This window comes from Micropterus dolomieu, linkage group LG18 (assembly GCF_021292245.1).
Source record: "Micropterus dolomieu isolate WLL.071019.BEF.003 ecotype Adirondacks linkage group LG18, ASM2129224v1, whole genome shotgun sequence".
Taxonomy (NCBI): domain Eukaryota; kingdom Metazoa; phylum Chordata; class Actinopteri; order Centrarchiformes; family Centrarchidae; genus Micropterus; species Micropterus dolomieu.
Window position 1 is genome coordinate 23,814,476 of NC_060167.1, and position 20,448 is coordinate 23,834,923.

The following is a 20,448-nucleotide window of genomic DNA, read 5'->3' on the forward strand; positions in this document are numbered from 1 at the left end:
CAACATAATGGGACTTCAAGTGGCCAACCTGCACTGGTTTTAGACCAGGGTGCATGGACAGAGCAAGGAGAGACACCTTTCTGCTAAGTACTGGAGATCTCTGTATATACACACGCACTGTACATACACAGCTGAACGTACAATAGCGTCAGTAAGTGTGGGAGGACGACTTACTAAGGCTGCCATCCTGTGCCATTTCCTGAGTCATCAGCATGTCACACACGACGCGGAGCATGAGATACACAGGTGATGCTCCTGGGACTCCACCCTGCATGTCTGACACAGAGCCGGTCCACTCCAGGTTGCCCTCTCATCATCCACTTCTTGGAAGTCCTGGTTTACTGTTATGAAGCACTGTTTGATATTACTTTTTTTTTTTTTTTATAAAAACACACTTACAGTTACGCAGGTTTCCTCAGGTTTTCACTGAAAATGTGGGGACAGACCGTATTTGAACCATTTTCTAATTTTCTGTTTCTTTATGGCCTATTTTGTGCCGGGGGGAAAAAATATTGTCACTCAAGTCACATAGTGAAATAATAAACATTTTCAATCAATAATTTACACAAAGTGTTGATCAAACCTGTACCTCCTGTGTTGATAAAAGTCAGGGAAATCCTATTGCTCCAGATACCGCTTTCAGTGAAATGCTTAACACTATGTTGGCTGTAATGGCAAGCAAGATCTGGTCTACATGACATGTCAACAGAGTCGTTTCCTTGCTTTACCTGGAAGCAAAGTTCACTTGTACTAATACTGACTGAAGTGACAATCTTTTTGAGCCAAAATGGGCAACACAAAGATTTGAAACAAACTCCTCACCACTTCATCCCATTTTGTTGCTAATACATCAGGATAAACAATACCCTCTGCCCGTCCCGAGTACCACCAAATGCAGATCACAACAATAGAAACTTTTTTTTGTTGCAAAAACTCAAATCGTACAAAACAGGACCAATGTTCATCACAGAAAAGTCTTGTCTTTAAAAAAAAACGGGTGGGGGGGGGGGGGGGGGGGGGGGGGACAACACAATAAAAGTCAACAAAACAAAAACACAAATGTCCCTCTGTCAATAGTAATCCCAAGACTGGAGCTGCAAGACCAGCCTATGCTAGAGTGTGGCGTCACTCAGCACAGAGCTGAGAAGAAGAAACCCTGTGGCTTGTCCCGTCTCTGGCGGTGTTGTGGATGTAGGGAAGGTGGAATGTCAGACCGCCAGCCGGCCTGGAGGGGGGTGCAGGGGACTCCAGGTTGGGGGTGCGGGTGGAGGTTCCTGGGGGTAAGGGCGTGGATCGCAGCACGGCTGGTTCTCTACTTTGGCTACGCTGCGACCCTGGCACAACCGCCGATGCCGCAACAGCCGGTCTGTCCGTGAAAAGTTCTTCAAAATATACAAAGTGCACATAAATCATTTCAATAAATCAATCTTCATACTGTACAATTTAAACAACAACATAACCTGTCACAAAGGCTGTAAAGACTGATTTATATTCTGAGTCGAGTCGACGCCGTAAGCTACGCACATAGCCACGCAGTCGTTTATACTCGTGTGTGTGTACATTTTTGGGAGGTGCGTGCCAGGCTAGGGCGTAGGGTACGCGGATTACATAAGCCTCAGCATAGATTTGATGCAGAAGTATAAATCTGCCTCAAGTATTTCATCAGGGTCACTTTGCTGTGTTTCCATTCGTACGTACCTGCTGGCACCGCTCACACTGGTAAGGCTTCTCCCCACTATGGACACGCTTGTGTCTCTCAAGGTGGTAGCGCTGGATAAACCTCATATCACACATGTCACAAGCAAATGGCTTCTCTCCTGAAAGAGCACAAAAATACACAGTCAATGCATCAGTTTTAGCGTCTGGTACCAACAAACAGCGTGCAACTTTCACTTACTAATCTTTATTTGCAAACTATATTTCCAACACTTACAAAAAGTTGGAAAGTAAAAAAAAATTGCCCTATCAGTAAATTTCAACAGTGTAGTTTCAGCATCCGTCAATTGATTGAATTGATTGATTGACTTAATTAAAAAGGCCTCGTCATCAACTCATTATGTGTAGATCAGAGTGGAATTTCTTGTTTTCGTGGCCCAGATCTACGCAACATTGTGGCCCCAAAAAACCGGGGCAAGTATTTTGAGGCTGGTTCAACATCCCATCAAATGACTTGACAATCCAAACTCGAGTTTGTTGTGACCCCGTTCTGCTGCAAGCGCCAGAGCCTCTCTCAATGATAAGGGTACGGTAAAGGAACGCATACCCGTATGAGTGAGGCTGTGTCTCTCCAGGTGGTTACGCTGAATAAACCTCATGTCACACATGGAACAAGCATACGGCTTCACCCCTACACACACAGAGCAATATATTAGCCCTACCGCCCACAGGTACAAAAAATACAACTTTCACACTCAAGCTAGCACTAGGACTAAATTATTGGCAGAGATTCTAGCTCATTATTTCTTAGTATGTATTGCATTTCCTTTTTTGTATTTTGTAAGTATGTTGAAATATTCAGACATGCAAATAAGAACACAAGTTAAACTGTGAATAATGTTATGTCAGATTTTAACAATGTGAAGCTAAACATGTCTGGCTTCAAAGCAAAAACACCAAGATCTATCAAATGTGAGATTACCATTTAATCACTGTCTGTTTTGTCTGAATAAACATCAGGAACATCCTCATTTTAACACAGCAGCAACAAGACTATTTCAGCATCCTCTCACCTTCCATCTATTATGCTTATATTTACGCCACAAAGACAATAACAAATAATAAATCACCCCCCATCCCCCTCCCCTACAATCTGAGCATGAATTTGAAGCTGTAATTATAATTAAGATCCCTCTAAAGCAACTATCTGCTTCTAAGGTTGCACAAAGAGCTCAATGCAATCAAATGTTATCATAACGCTAACTGAGGGTAGTCTTGGTAGAATTAGCTGTTTGGCCAAAACAAACAAGGGTTTCGAGACCCTACAGTTATGCCTATTGACTGTTAAGAGCACAGTTTAGAGTTATTGCACTTCTGTGTGTATAACAAAAGACAGAATATTGATTTTGTGATTCTTTTTTGGTAAAAAAAAAAGTATAATAAAATGACTTGATCAGCCCAAAATGTACTGAAAAGGTGGTTTTTGCATATTTTTGATTCTGAACTTACTTTCTTACTAAAAACTGCAACTACTGACTGAAGAACCAGAATTCACAAGTGGAATTTGAGTCATTTTCTGCAGGCTTGTTCAACACTGAACTGAATCTAAACTAACAGAGTGTGTATAAATCAAAATCTGAACATTAGCCTTAAGGATTTCCACAAACAGCATTTGGATCAAGATAGAATTTAAAGTTCAAGGGGAGGGAGACAGGCGCACACTACCGCCTTGACAGTGGCATATATTTTTTTTCAAAATCACTTTTTGTTGAGTGAAGACTTGCTAGCTACTACAACTGATAGCTTTCACCGGGCTTGCTGAAACTAACAGGAATAGGCAGAGTTAGTTGACCTCTGAACTTGCTGGGTGGATTTCTTCTTAAGAATGTGGTCATGGACGCAAGTGTAACACACAAGAGGTTCAAACTATCTGCCAACAATTCTGGAGGGCACCTTTTGCCGAAAAACTTCACCTAGTTTCAACTAAAAGTTACAGAAATGTCAGTAAACTAGTAATTTAAACGTCTTAGAAACAGCAAATAACCTGAGCGCCTACAAAAAGCTTGTGTTCTACTGTAACCACGCAAACCTATCTCTCATATTAGCCTAATAAAGAGTAAATGGTGATCTATATAATGTGAGAAGGGCAGGTGCACGGACCCATACCCGTATGAGTGAGGCTGTGTCTCGCCAGGTGGTAACGCTGAACAAACCTCATGTCACACATGGTACAAGCAAAAGGTTTCACACCTAAACGCAGAGCATCAATACGTTATTTTCAGGACTTTTAATTTCTATGTCACAATCCATCAATCAGTAATGTACTTTAAAACACTGATTTACAATTGATGGGTTGTTAACCACTTTTTACTTGCTATGTGAAAATGTCCTAAAAAAATGATGCATGATGATTTTTTTTTCTCCAAAGCCAATTAAGGATACATCAAACTTTGATCAAATTTCAGATCCACAACTAAACACATCACATGAGCTGATGATGTCACAGTCCTGTGTTCATTTACATGTAAAGATTTAGTGTTGCATTTACACACACACAAAAGCAGGACAGACTTGATCAAGAAAAATGTACAACTTTTTATAATAACTGCCTCAGACAGCTGACCCTGTATCGGGTATAATGTTAAATACAGGCAGATCTCAATGTCAACGGTACGGTGGGCGGACGCATACCCATATGAGTGAGGCTGTGTCTCGCCAGGTGGTAGCGCTGAAAAAACCTCTTGTCACACATGGTGCAAGCATAAGGTTTCACACCTAAATGCAAAGTAGCAATATTATATTACTTGACCTCAATTTCCATTCTTAACAAATAAAAACCTAAACTATTGGTTATTAACCACACATTTGCCAATTCATGCAAATACAAAAACATATGTCAAATGTTCCCTTCATGTAACACTTAGTTACCAGCAAAGATAACTACACCAGTGACCGTTTTAGCTATGTCGTCAATCACAATGATTAGCCATTTTTATTCTAAAGAGTTACAATCACAGTCAGGGAGCAATCAATGCTTTTACTTTTGTGTACCTCATGTTAATAGCCTATTGATCAGTGTCTTGAAATGTATGATGGTTGGCTTTCATAGTAATTGAGCATTCCACCACTAATGGTTATGCCTGTTTAAAAAAGGGCTGATTTAGTAAGATCATTTTTCTGAAAAGCAATTTGTATGAACTTTGGTGACCAAAAGATGCAGCAGTTTTAAAAGGTCAGGGTTTTTACAGAACCTTCTAATAAAAGGTGCTAAATGTTTTACAAGAGACAAATTAATATTATTATAAGTACATTTCCATAACCTACTTCGAATCAAGGTTACAATAATGCAAATACCTTGCTTGAAGGTTTTATACACAGCTACTAATTTGGCAATCTCGGAAACAAGACATCTGTGTTGAAACTGTTTGCGCTGCTGATATTAGCACAATAAGGACTATGTAATAATGATGACCTATAGAATGTGAGGGGCAGGTGCACTGACGCATACCCGTATGAGTGAGGCTGTGTCTCGCCAGGTGGTAACGCTGAACAAACCTCATGTCACACATGGTACAAGCAAAAGGTTTCACACCTAAACGCAGAGCATTAAGGTATTAAAGTCAGACTCGGTATTTTGTTTGTGTTTACAAACCATCAATAAGAAACATCCTTCATATACCTATTCAGAATTGATGGGTTGTTAACCACTTTTTTTTCCAATTGTTTTGAAATTTATGTTTTAATGGTATTTTTTCTCCAAATTAAATAAAAAAATACATCAAACTGTGTGAACCAATTCTCAAATCCACAATTTAACACATCACATGAGCTGATGATGTTGCAGTCCTGTATTTCTTTACACATTAAGACTTGCTTTCATGTTGCTTTTACACACACATAATGAAGGGTAGGGCTTGATCAAGAAATCGTTCTACTGAACAGTTTGAGAGTGTAACTGATAACTACCTTGGATGGCTGACTCAGTATCTAACATTATGTAATTACAGGCTGAGCTCAGTGACATGGGTACGGTGGGCGGACGCATACCCATATGAGTGAGGCTGTGTCTCGCCAGGTGGTAGCGCTGAAAAAACCTCTTGTCACACATGGTGCAAGCATAAGGTTTCACACCTAAATGCAAAGTAGCAATATTATATTACCTTGCCTCATTTTTCATGTTTTAAATTTAGGAATTAATATCAACACTATTGGTTATTAACCACACAATTGCCAATTCATGCAAAAACCAACACTTTTTCTTCAGATATTTTCTTCATAAATTCCTTTATCCATTTTAAAGTGTTATAGTTACCAACAAACAAAATAAAACATAGTAATTTACAGCTAACCTGCTCAACTGATAATGCCTAACATGACTAGGAGACCCTGTTAAAACTTCATATTGACATTTCCCCAAAATGCAACAGGCATATGTCTGAAGTGAACCAACTGACTTAAATGTGCACACTGATTTCTAACACTGAAATGTCATGGGCACGGTGCACGGACCCATACCCGTATGAGTGAGGCTGTGTCTCGCCAGGTGGTAACGCTGAAAAAACTTCATGTCACACATGGTGCAAGCATAAGGTTTCACACCTAGACGCAGAGCATCAAGAGAATTATTTTTGTGTCTCTGCCACCAAGAGAAAATAAATATATAACTTAAAAGTACCAGTATGGACTTAATTGATATCTGTGGTTAATAACCAATGTCATACCCTAAAATGACTTTACAAGGGTACAATATGATATAAGATGCTTGTTTCAAATTACAAAAATTCCCAGAGGGGGATCTAAAATCCACTTACACAACACATGAGATGGTGATGTCATGTATTAGATATTACACTTGAATCATTTGGGTCTAAGTACATATATTTAAGACTAGATCAAGCATACAGATGTTGCAGCATCCTAATCTTGTGACAGGGTTAAGATTGGCTGACGCATACCCATGTGAGTGAGGCTGTGTCTCGCCAGGTGGTACCGCTGAAAAAACCTCTTGTCACACATGGTGCAAGCGTACGGCTTCACCCCTATACACACAAAGTACCAACTTTAGCATAAAAACACTCAACTGCCAAAAATGATCGACGTTAAACTTTACTAATTGCTTAGTAAAGTTTGGTTGCACTCATCAGCGCTTTATTTATACTGGAAATTCCAGCACGCTTCCAAAATCTGCTTTTCCAATTGGAAATTGTATTCATATCTGATTTAAAATGTAACTGCTAAAAGGTCTAAATCAAAGGTTTAAATTAGTAAAATTGAGGGATAATGAAAATATCCTGTGTACAAAGTAAAATAAACATATCTTCAAACCTAAAAATCTACCAAATGACCAGACAATTGATTGAGACAAAACCAAAGCCCCTAATAGGCAAATTCCAACTAGCACAATAACTAAATGCTTTTCCACACGATGCCAATAGGTGCTTGTGTTTATTTAATTTCAACGTGCCGCATCCAGATTTCTGGAATAGATGTGTTAACGTAAAAACTTTTTACAATTTCAGTAACGCTGATCGCAGAGGTTAGACAATTTTAGGCAGTTGGTAAAACAACTATGCACAACACATTTAGATTTGACATTTGTTTGCAGAGTAACTCCTGTGATTTAACTGATTTAAAACTGATGCATAGAAACGGAAACTGCTGTGAAAATAAAAATAAATCATACAGAACCTAGCTTGTGATTTAAGCAAAACTGAACCATTGACTGTGGTCTCCCTTCAAATTTAAAAAAACTGCGCTGTAAAAACAGACAAAATAAAGAACATCCTTACACAAAGCCTGTTTATAATACAACTGAATGAGAATAAACTATTCACAACAGGATTACATGTTATTACCTCACCATTACTTTGGATGTGAAATGACACAATGACTAGCTGTGTGAGCGGTCAGCTCTAAATTTGCATGTTTTAAATTTTTATTTATTTATTTATTTATTTTTTTTTTTTTACAGGAAAAAAAGAATTTACTGAATATAAACTAATTTTAAAGAACTATTACCATGAGTCCCGCGACCCTGTACGCAGGATAAGCGGTTGACGATGGATGGATGGATGGATATTACCATAAGTGTTTGTTCGCTCCCCCACCAGGCCACATACACATTCAAATGAACAGGTCTATGTGATTACCTGCCAATCTGGTTCCTGTTTATCTTTAGTAACACTAATTGATCAGTTGTAGGCAGTCACGGGCCTGCAGCTACAGCTCAGTATAATGCCTTCCATGACCCACATCCATCAATATTTCATGCAGCTTTTTTAAAAGAAATATTCTTCATTACATTCAGCTGTTGTGCTGACTGTGTACTGCTGTATTGTGTCAAAGTCGAATTTGTAATTAGAGCTGAGCTGATTCAAATATGAAACCTGTCAGTAATGCTAATTATTTTTGCCTTGCAGACAGCTAAAAGCTTAACAATGACCAGTTTTAAGCACAAAGAGTGGTGTTGGCATTTTTGCTTCACGGTCATCATGTTATGTCATTTCATATACAAAGTAGGGGCAAAAGTGTTGTTTTGCAAGTACTTATAAAGCTCCTTCCAGAAGCTTCATGCAACATGTCAATAGAGACAGAAAGCAATACAAACTCGAGTTTGAAGCAGCCATGTAAACATTAAAACGAAAGCATGACCAAAGTCAGGGAAAGAGAGGGTTAAGGTTCAAAAAAATGAGGACGTACCCGTATGAGTAAGACTGTGCCTCTCCAGTTGGTAACGTTGTATAAACCTCATGTCACACATGGTACAAGCATACGGCTTCACCCCTAAACAGAGCACAAGGATGTTAACACTGATGAAGTTCAAGAACAGCAACATTTAAAAAGACATAGTGAAATGCTTTTAGGTTGTTTATTATTGCATGCTTCATTACAGACAAAATTCTGTTAGACATTACACGAAAAAGAGTCTAAGAACCTGCAGACATCAAGAGTTAAGGTGCATCACCAGTTAAGGAGAAACAGGGTGAATGTGCTGCAGTTCGGACCAGCTTGAGTAATATTCAGGTGCATCTTGGAACATGGGGTAACTTAAAAAAAAACTTCAACATGAAATTAAAATGGGTTTTCACCACCATCAACAGTCTGTTTGCAGGATGCCATTTCACTATTTAGTCAGGCCAGACATTCTTGGTCTTGCCTGGTAAAATCTTGAGAAATGTAGCCTCTTGACATTTTAAACTATTGATGCCTGCATTTAAAACACTTTTTAGTGTAATGTGACTTTCATTGGGTATGTTATATAGTATTGAACTATACGCATGCACCTGTACCATTACAATGTTCACACAAAACAAGGTAACTGACAGAGAGAGTCACTTTCTCAGTGGACAGTTTTCCAACAAAGCCTACATTTTTAATAAACATTTTTTTAGAAGGGGAAATTAATTTACCACCAATGGCATAATTATGGTATTGTATATAGAGGGGCTTCACAAAAATCACGTGTAGGTTGTTTATATGAAAAGGTTTCATTATAAAAGGGGAACAATTAATTCAAGCATACCAGTATGAGTGAGGCTGTGTCTTGCCAAATGGTAACGCTGGAAGAACCTCATGTCACACATGGAGCAAGCGTATGGCTTCACCCCTAAACGCACACAGTACCAAACTTTAGAAAAGTGTTCTCATGAACTGTGTACACAAAATGTCATTTTACAAACAGTAGCCAGACAAGAAATAAAATGTGTTGTGTCAACCCTAAAAAGCTGTTAGCAAATACATTAAGTACACCAGAAAAGAAAAAAAAAAAAATCTACTAGTGGGTAAACTTTAACCGTTCATATTTAAGAATGAGATTTCAGTAATACAAATTACAATTTGCTTTGTGTCATAGTACTCTCACAGGTAGGCGTTGCCTACACACAAGGGCAAATATCTACAACCCCCAATGCTGTCAAGTGAGAGGGATAAGTAAAACTTATACCCGTATGGGTGAGAGTGTGTCTTGCCAGGTGGTATCTCTGGAAAAATCTCATGTCACACATGGAGCAAGCATATGGCTTCACCCCTGCACACACAGAGCAAAATATTTTATAAAAACAACACAATGAACTGAACAGGACACACTCACTTATATCATGTATCCAGACATGCCAAAAGCAGTGGCACCATTATGATGCAACACTAAATATCTTTCACTAACATTGTCTAATCTATCAACAACAACAACAAAAAATAATAATAATCGGACCTCAATGAAAACATCCTCTGCTGAACACAGTGCAGCTTTCCAATGCAGACATGCATTAGAAATGTCAAACAAGTCATACACAATTCAAGGTGTAATTTACAGGCACTGCAGTGAAGTACCAAATGAGGTAATGTAACTTAGTGCCTTAAAGGATTATGTCAAAAAACTAAAAGCAATCCTCCAGCATGTCCCAATAGTTAAAACTGCTTGGTGCTTGTGAATATTAAAAAAAAAACAAAAAAAACAGACAAGTATTTCTATAAACAAGGGACAGATAAAAACTTCAGTAAACTGGGTATTTGGGCTCTAATGTAGCAAAGAAGGATGAACCCATACCCGTGTGAGTGAGGCTGTGTCTTGCCAAGTGGTAGCGTTGGAAAAACCTCATGTCACACATGGAGCAAGCGTATGGCTTCACCCCTACACACAAAAAGTACGTAAATATAAACTAGAAATAGAAAACATAAGTTTCAACACATAACCATCAACTCTTCCCTTAGAATAGCTCTTCTTTTGCTTCTACACATTATACCATCAGCCTGAGAAACAAATGCTTGTTTAGCAATACATGTAGCCTACAGTGTACGGTCATGTGTTTTATGACCACAGGTCATTTCAGTCAAACAAAAAGAAAATCTCATTAAAAAATTTGGAATAATGAATAAATTAATTGTGCAGAACAAAGTAGAGCATTCAGCAGGGGAAAAGCTGATGTTTTATACATTCAGGCGCCCATGCACCATGTATTTACATTTCCTATCCTAATACATGTCTGGATACATCTTTATGTTTCTGAAAATATGAATATTCGAAGCTGGTAGTCATTTTAGACACCCTAAATCTCTGTTTACACTGCTATGAGTGGGAAAAGTTAAGACACTTCTAAAAACACCACTACCTAATGAGCTAGGGTAAGCAGACGCATACCAGTATGAGTGAGGCTGTGTCTTGCCAGATGGTAACGTTGGAAGAACCTCATGTCACACATGGAGCAAGCGTACGGCTTCACCCCTACATACACAAAGTATCAACACATTAGCTAAGAGGTTCCTTCAAGCATCAAAGGAGAGCATCATTCACAGGCATTAAATCACTGGGACCTGGCAGTTATTACACATTCCCATCAAGCGTCATGCGAAGGGGTCTTTTATTTTACTGCTAATTAGTGAAAGTGTCTTCTGTTACGGGGAGCATTCATTTTTCAAATAAGCTGGAGTACATTGTGAAACAAAAGCAGCAACAGGATATGAGCCGAGCATGTTTCAAACAATATATACAAGGCAGGAGCAAGAGAGCAAAGAAATGTCTAAGACGGTGATCACACTGGCCAGCTGAAGCAGAAACATTATCACACTTCTCCACCGTTCACTATTACGAGTGTCGACAACACTGTTTTGTTGTGAGCATATTTGTTGCAGTCTTATCGCAAATTGGTTTAACGTCCACACAGTGCATATTAATTCAATTTATGGTGGCAGTAAAGTGCATATGTTGCTTTGTAGTGTGTTTGTTTTCTAGCACTCCAAAGTGATCTGCCTTAAGTTTCAAAAGCTTCCAATCTGATCTCCGCCATAAACTTGCAGCAGAAGCATATGTATAAACAACTGTGCAACTATATAATAAAAATATATATTTAAAAAGCCAGACAATTACAGCTAAGACACGTGAGTTGTGCAGCCATCATTCTGCATGTAAAATAGGTGTGGACATCAAAGGACTATTCCCATAATATACCATGGCCTAAGTTAATCAGCTACTTTAATATGGCAGGGTCAGGCGGGAGGGTTCTAACACAGACTAAAATATTAACTTGAAATAACCAAATAATTTGCAAAATTCTACTTTATAGTAAAGCCAAGCACAACCAGATTTCCAAACACTTCAGTGAGCTAGTCTCCTGAAAAATGTGCATCTGCGAAATTACATTATTTTGCCCTTAAGACATTGTGACCAATCACCCCCATCTCTTATTCTGCAGCTATGACGTCATGTTGATTCATTCAACAATCATGGAGAAATCTACTCATAATCTCAGTTAATACATGACAGGATACGCAAAACATGTACAACTAAAGTACACAACTATGCCCACAATGTATGGTAACAAACAGCTAGCTTTATCTCAGCTCTGCTAGCATGGTAGAGCGTAGGTAGCCAATATCCTTGAAATAAAAAAAATCAAATAGAAAAACCAGTGTAAATTTATGTTGAGCAATCAGCAATGGTACAGGAGGGATAATACACTTTGAGGGGTCCACGGGATCTTGTACTTACATCTATTCATGCAGTGCATTACAATAAATGTATGCCATTATTGGAAGTTAAATAAATATTGGGCCATTTGCTGTAAAAGAGGTGATGATTCAACCATGTAGTAACTCTACAGGCTATGGTCTCAACTGCAACTGAAAAAAGATGTTTCTATATTTTGTCCACCCAATTCAATTGATTTATCTGTTTCTTAACATAGGATCTATTGCAGGCGTTTGTGTTAGATTGCATTAAACCGTATAGGTACTACAGATTGTACATTTACTAATGACAGAGGGTTGAGATAAAGTGTGTCTGGGTGAAAAAAAACAATGGTTTAAAGGCATGAACTCCTACAGCCAAACACTGACCCCAGGACCCCTTAATACAGGATCATGAATAAAATGTAATACTACAGGGCTGTTTGCTTCTATGTTGTTTGTGTGGTTCTTAAGACAGTATATATGTTTTTGTTCTCACGCCTCTCTTCAATAAGAACTATTCATCTTAATGAGAAACTACCCGATTAAATAAAGTTTCTAAACTTGAACTGGGTACGGTAAATGGACGCATACCCGTATGAGTGAGTCTGTGTCTCTCCAGGTGGTAACGCTGGAAAAACCTCATGTCACACATGGAACAAGCGTACGGCTTCACCCCTACACACACACAGAGCATAACATTATTAGCTAGTCAGTCTAAGCCAAATGTGGAGAAAGAAAAAAATATATTACAAAATGTATCATGTTGAAAGCAGAAAGAACAGATGCAGTGTTGCCACAAAGGGTAACCGCTTACTCAAGCCACTAGGATATTGGACTAAAATTAGATATTTATATACATATAAACCATGCCAAATGAGTTGGGTACATTTGGTCAACATTAGTTTACTATTAAAGCAGTGCTTTTGGTGAACACTGGGGCAGTAGCCACTGACTGGGAAAAACGATTAGGTTGGAAGTTCACTTACCCACAGCATACTTCTTAAACAATGAAAAACAAAGAGTTTTGTGTGAAAGGGTGCAATGCAAACACTGACACTATGCAACTCAAGTCCTCAACTTTCATTGTATATCAATAATTAAGAACATAGTCCTTTGATGTCCATGCAGTTATTTACACTGACAAAGAAATAATTATACACAAAAATAATTAACAAAAAAATAAATCTTGCATGTTTTTTTGCGGCCTGTGCTTGGAGGCTTTCACAGACATACACTGGGGTCCACAAGTTTGAGTCCACTTTCAAGTCCACTATCAAAAAGTCTTGTTTACAGAACTGTTTGTTGTTATTATTTAGCAGTAGAATTGATCTAATTTGTTTTTCCTCAGTTGTTTCAAGAATGTCTTATTCTTACCTAAGAAATGCACACAGAAACGTCACAGAAATTTGAATGTTTAACAAAAAGTGTTCTTTGTGATACATAGTGAGAATTATTACCTATGCTTTAATGTTGAGTTTCAACTTAACATTCTCTCTACTGGTCTGGTAACATTGTGTGAGGAAACCAATATTGTGGAGCCAAGTGGTTCTCTTTAGTAAGAGCACATATCTGCTTCTGAACTTAACTGAACGTTTTAGAGCGAAAGGAAAGATTTTCTCTAGTCAAATCATCCAGCCCACGACATGGCAGACTTGATAAAGCTGCAAGTATGCTTCAACAGAGGTGCTTGTCGGATGGTCAAACAGTGTGGGTAGTCCGATGTGATCTGTACTTGTGACCACAACCAGCTGTGACACAGCACTGCCCGATACTGTACTGCACAAGGTGCTTACAGAGCATGCAGCAACTGCTAGATGGCAGAACACGCAGGATTATTAGCCTGGGTGTGGTTACTCTTTAGTGACCACACCACGTGAAGACCAGAGTGTAACAAGCTGACATCTTTGCAGGACCCAACAGCATTTACATGAACAATGCAAAGTCAAATGAACCAAAGGACTTCCTATTTGACTTGTTAAAGCAAATTGATGAAAACAAGTTAAAATGATGGGTCAAAAACAGCCATGGGGCCAAACAACGTCAAAGCTGAAGACAGGAAGAAATTAGGTTTTGCTGTATGAGACAAGAGAGACCCTTTTCTCCCTCCACAGGCAGCAGAGCTCAATCCCACTTAACATTCAGGAGAAAAAGGAGGAATGCAAATCCAACATCTCTGGGATCCTCTAAAATAGTGCTAAAATAATGTCGATTTTCAAATCCTGCAAAAACTTCTACAACTGATGCCAGTCAAAATATAAGCTATGATTAAGGCAAATAACAGACATTCAAAAAAGCAAAACAAAAATGTGTCATAAATGTTTAAACAACAGTTTTTAATAGTGGACTCTGGACTATTGGACCGGTGTATTACATCACCTTCTGAAATTTTTTTCCTGGTGTTGGGGGACCAATATTTATAAGAAATACTGTGCTTTATATTTTGGGGTGAACAGATTTTTTTTGGGGGGGTGGCTTTGTTGGAAATTACTGTCCACAGACAAAATGAACCCTGAGCATCTGTCCATTGATGACATTGGTGACAGACTACAGATGTAGTCCGATTTATGTAATATGGGTACGGTTAAAGGACGCATACCCGTGTGAATGAGGCTGTGTCTCTCCAGGTGGTAACGCTGAATAAACCTCATGTCACATACGGCACAAGCATACGGCTTCTCCCCTAAACCGAAGAGCACCAGTTTTAGTCAAAGTCCCCACAGATACCACCAATTAGCTGTGAGGAAAAAGCTATTACCAAACAAGGTTGTTGTTTTTATAGCAGGCCATTGAAAAACCTTACAGTTGCTGCACACTCCTAGATTCAGTTCAACTCAAGCTTTCAGGGCCTCTTTCAAAAAAATGGTTCATGTAGTCAAGCATTAAAAGCTGTTCTGGCTTAACTGCAAATTCAAGTTGTTCCAAGCATGACCCATACCTGTGTGAATGAGGATATGTCTCTTCAGGTGGTATCCGCTCCTAAATGCTCCGTAACAGTGATCACAAATAAAGTTTTTCTGCACTTTGGATGATGGACCATTCTCATCTCCACCTGTGCCCTAATGAGGACAGTAAAGAATAACTGTTCAACATGGGTTTTAAATGGCAACTCAACAGTGAGTGCACTAATAACTATTAAACACAAACACAATGGCACAATCTGTTAAAATATACCCACCCATGACTGCTCAGACCTGACAAAAATCTAAAACTCCTGTGAAATTTCAGTAAATGTAAGGCATGATATCTGGGACGTTCTTAAGACTTTGCACACAAAAGCAAAAAAAATTGTATGTATATTCTTTTAATGGTTTATCTTTTTCTAAAACCTAAGTTATCTTTGGTATGAACAAGCAAGACATGAACATTTGTTTTGTTGTTGCTACATTCAATTAACATTTGAATTGAGGAACACCCCACAGACCCATCCGATGGCCTAATGCCTTCATGTTACTGCTCCCCGTTATGCACACAACTGCAGTTATTGTGCTCGGCTTTGCTCTGCTCCCCTCCCCCTCTTTCCTCTCTAGAGAGCCTCCACCCCCTCCACATCTTCCCTGAACTCCTCCCCCCACCCCCACACAAACAAAAAGTGCACACATGAAAGCTCCCAAGTCAGGCGCACTTGAATGAAGTTAAATGCTTTTACAAAAACATGTGCAAGCAGCTAAACGGCACACTTTATGTAATAAGAAAAAATGTGAACTAAAAAAATAAATAAAATAGAGACCATTCCCTATTTAGCAACCACAGTCACTGACCTTCCCACCCCTTCCCTCTTGTTCTCTCACTTTACAGGGCGTTACTGATTTCCTGTTCTTTTTTTTCTGCTGCATGTCCTCGTTGGCCCTCATCTCCTTCTCGTCAAGCAGGCGGGGAGCTTGGAATTCACCTTCCTTCCGGATAAGCTACAGATCCAGAAAAAGTCAATTATTTCCCAATTTCAGATATTTTAGCTTTAAAACTAAAAACAGAATATTTAAACATGACTAATCTGAACTTCTATTATGTGCATGTTGCTGCTTCCAGCTGCAGAAGCCAGTGTTATATAGATATATTCAATAGTGTGTGTGGGTTTGTACACTTTTCAGTCTTGATTTTTAGTCAAAACCAACATGATTTAAAACAATTATTATAATTTCAGACTGGAGGAGGAATATCATTCATATAATGGGTTTGTAAGGGCAAGGTTATATCCATCTGAAACAAATCTTAATTTAAATAAACAACAAAACTATTGTTTGCAGTGGAGTAAGGACAGTGGGATATACAGCGCTTCTAAAACTGTAAAGATTTGCCCTTGCATATAACCTGGTAGTGACCGTTTTTATATCCTTAAAAGCATGTATGACATAAACTAATATTCCAATTTATAAGTGAGAACACTACTAAAACAAGAAGCGGGGGGTTGTTTTAAATAAGAATAAACCATCATGACTGAGTTCAGAGCTAAAGTCCACCCATGCTGAATTTTTCAATTCCAGAAAGGCAGTGGGTTTACACCCTTCATAATATTAAAAGCATAGCATATAACAGCCCCAAATCCCAAGTCGGTCCTAACCAGGGGTGGACAGCTCATTCCAGATGGGAGGATCATGTGGCTCTGGGGGCCACGGTCAGGTCCCTCTCTCTGCGGTGGTCCATGGCCAAGTGGTGCCATCATTTTTTTGGGCGGAGCGGCCATGGAGCTAGCCTGCATCAGGGCCATACTGGAGAGGACCGCTTCGCAACCAAGCAGCCCCGCCTGCAAAGTAAAACAAAGAGCAACACTTAACCAACTACATCGACCATTTAAAAACACTCTGCAATTTGAAATGACCTGCATCTCTGACAATATTGCCGGTCACATGGCATTTGCCAAGCTAGTCATCAACGACAACATCCTGAGTGACACAAGACTGCAAATAAAGTTATTTGTCACCACTTTTGGTGTTGCTCAAAACAAACCCATTTCATATGGTCGCGGACTGAGCTGCTGGGCAGATGTGACATTGCTGTGGTGTATGTGAGCGCAGGGACAGGGGTGGGGACAAGGTCATCCAGAGATCCGTCAGTCAGGATGGTCGGGCTGGTGGGAAGCCACACCCCACCTCACTCATCTAGCATTAAAACTGAGGAAGAGGAGGATGTGGATGAAACAGACAAACATTAAATTACAACAGCATTACTCGCTGTCTTTATCATTAAACATTTAATTAACTCCAGTTAGGATGGTCATTTTTCACATAGACATTTCAACATTACAAAATATAGGCCAACATACCCCAATATTATTTTTTGTTTGTTAAATTAGTCAGCATACTTTATATTTTATTAATCATACTGTATATTTTCCCTGTTGCCTTTTTTGTCTTTGGAGTTATTCCAGTTGATGACGATAAGTTACTATTGGGCTACTACAATCATATGCTTCTAAATAAACCCTAATAAAAAATGAAAACCTCAATAGCTAAAAGGACCTCATTCCAATAAAAATAAAGAACATTATCTTGTTATAAGTATGGAAAATCTTATGTCCAGCTGATGTCCATGACAGCGGACTGCAGAATAATTTAAAGCCAACAGGGATGTTCACCTTGCATTCTGAAATGTTTGAAGAAACATTTGAGGGAAATCTGCAACATTAGTTTTAGTTCACACAACAAAAATGTGATACTTTGGATCTACATGACATTGAAAACACTCCTAAAACACAGTTAGAACTGCTCATTGACAGGGTTGAGCATATTTCTTATATAATCTATTCCAATATTTTGCCTTTCAGGTTTGTCTACATTTATTCATTTAGCCGATGCTTTTATCCAAAGCAACATACAATTGCTATGTATGTCAGGGCTCGCACACCTCTGGAGCAACGAGGGGTTAAGTGTCTTGCTCAGGGACACATTGGTGTCTCACACCAAAGGCATGTGTCTTATCCACTGCCCCATCACCACCCCTTGAATCCTAGTTTAATTTCTTGGTACATTATTTTGGTGAGAGAAATAACTAACAAAAAAAACAATACAGTATTTTGAAAACAAACTATTTTTTGCTATGGAACACTGCTATAAATGACCATGTATCTTCTGATGTGTTTTGGTTTAAAGAAAAATTACTTCATCTCATTCACAAGTTGAATGATTGGTGATTTACATTTAGGTTACTTATGACAGTTGTGTTAGCATCAACTGATTTGAGTGCATTAAAACTGCTACTGCTTCGCTGTAGCACTACAGTTAGTGAGCAAATGTGCAAGAGTAATAATGTGAGGGGAACAGTTATAATGCATTATCTGCTGTGTACCTGTTATTTTCTTGAAAATTAGAGACCAGCGATCACTAAATAAAAAAAAAAAAAAAAAAAAAAAAGAGTTCCTTACATGACTTACTACTTTCTTAGTAATACACCCTTCACAAAGCATAACTTTTGAGAAAAATCTAGTTTTTCTGTTTAGTTTGAAAGAGCAAACCTAAACAGAATATGAGTGGTTGTAACTCTACATTTAGTGTTGAAGGGGAATCTAAAAGCTAACATTTAACAACAGGGCTGCAAAATATAAACATTTACATAGCTAGTCATTAAATGACACATTTAGTACATTAAATCACACGTTGTTTTTTTTTTACAAGTTAGTTAACGTTGCGTTACGAGGAGGCCACGACATCACTCAAAGAAAGCTGCTCTGTATTTTGGTGGATTCTCCAGCTTTAACGCTACGCTTTGGCTTCATTTGTTCTTTTCTCCAATTGTGAAACTGTAACGCTTGTATGCAATCACAAAAGGTTGACGGTAACGTCAGCCATATGGATGCAGATATTTACGTTAACGCTACAGTGCTTTCGCCATTGGCGTTGGTTAGCTAGCTAATGTTGCTAGAAAAATAGATTGCTAGCGTACCGCTAACATTGTCCAACGCTAATTAAAAGGCAACGTTACGTCGTATAGTTAGGGTTTGGGCTGTTGTTTTATTTGCCAGCAAAGGAAATACCATAGCCCTAACATAATGTTGGTTTAAAAATAATTGTCTTTTTTCTGCACTGACTGAGCTGGCCTTCGCAATCAGACGTTAGTTTTGCTGATGTTGATCAAGCTAACAGCAGCTAGCCAGCAGGTAGCTGCTCGCTGGCGCCCTCGCCCACTGAAATGTTAGTAATAATCGGAACATTTTTTAGCCCACCTGGTCATCGGTTTGATACGGTAGTTTAACAAGAGTATCTATCTTGCTGAGTGGACCAATGCATCTTTTCACCATGCTAATAACACAAGACACAACTAGTTCAAGACGAGATTGGGCGATAAAGACATTCGTGATGGCCGTCGTTGCGAGTTCCTCCCCCTCCCGATGATTAAGCTAACGGTTGTTAGCGAGCTAGCAATGGCTAACATTGACGCTGTGTAAAATTGGGTAAAATCCCTTTGCTGCCATTTCAGAGCGTGGCTGTTTACAGATGAAATAGCAGCACGCCACATGCACAGTCAAAATTTACCGAGCATCGAAGAAGAATAAAAAGATATGTATCTACCTTTTTTAGCTTCACTCTCCCGACGTTTGCAAGAGCGTCTAGTTTACAAACACAGGAAACGCCACAGGATGTAACCCACTCCCCCACACAGCAGCACAGCCTCTTCAAGCGGAGAGAAAAGGGTCATCTTCTTCTTTCAGCTCCTCGGGAACACAGAGTGCGACCACAATCTGCTTGTTAACCCGTTGTTTTTTTAAATATTGTTGTGGAGGTTTTACGTTATATCGACATTTGCTGTTGTTTATGGTGGATGTTGTTGAGCTGGCCTTTCAGTTTGTAGCTGATTCAGACGACGGCTGCAGAGACTCCGATGAAAAGGAAGGAGTGGACACTAAACCCACAGAAAACAGGGACACGCAGACATAGTGGCAGTTTCAGTGGCTCAGTCCGCTGCTCGTTTGTGCTGTATGGCCAAATTAATATTTGTTATTATATGAGTGCTATATGTTGTCGTTGCTCTTTTTAATTATGTAGGCTAATTAATATTGTGAATTAGCTCCTCCCAAGCTGCCATTTAACGGGCGATATGGCGTCACCGTCAATTGTGTCAGCATTGATTTATTTTAGTTTACTCTGCACTTTTCTCCCTTCTTACCCTGACAACAAAAAAATAAGAATTTGTTCTCTTTTTGAAAATTGTGAATGAATTTGTGTTTTTTTGTGTTTCAACATAATTTTCAGAATTTCTTTTAAACGATTGATTGCTGGCCAATAAGAGAGAATAATGTATGTAATATTTGAAAATGTTCAGTCAAGAATATTTCATTCTGGCTATATGTAAAACAATTTAAATCAGTGCATCAGCTGATAAGTTTACATTTGACCATATGTGTTGTTAATACATCAA

The 20,448-nt window shown here is 38.8% G+C and overlaps 1 protein-coding gene across 24 annotated transcripts; it reads right to left on the reverse strand.

The window, feature by feature from the left end:
- Positions 1-1,005: 1,005 nt before the first annotated feature.
- znf740a (zinc finger protein 740a) lies at positions 1,006-20,025 on the reverse strand. Of its 24 annotated transcripts, none has more exons than XM_046075618.1 (21): positions 19,602-20,022; positions 17,044-17,207; positions 16,658-16,840; positions 15,858-16,004; positions 15,035-15,155; positions 14,696-14,779; positions 12,691-12,774; positions 10,793-10,876; positions 10,202-10,285; positions 9,599-9,682; positions 9,179-9,262; positions 8,356-8,439; positions 6,612-6,695; positions 6,172-6,255; positions 5,704-5,787; positions 5,165-5,248; positions 4,348-4,431; positions 3,823-3,906; positions 2,264-2,347; positions 1,699-1,817; positions 1,006-1,382 (listed from the first exon to the last, which is right to left on the reverse strand). In XM_046075618.1, exons 2-21 carry the CDS (start codon positions 17,086-17,088, stop codon positions 1,209-1,211), a joined length of 1,965 nt encoding a protein of 654 aa, XP_045931574.1. In that variant the 5' UTR covers positions 17,089-17,207; positions 19,602-20,022; the 3' UTR covers positions 1,006-1,208. The 24 variants fall into 24 exon arrangements, with proteins under 24 accessions (XP_045931574.1, XP_045931576.1, XP_045931575.1 ...); XM_046075620.1 differs by having other exon boundaries at positions 15,888-16,004; positions 19,602-20,021; XM_046075619.1 differs by lacking the exon at positions 19,602-20,022 and adding an exon at positions 19,256-19,423.
- Positions 20,026-20,448: the final 423 nt, after the last annotated feature.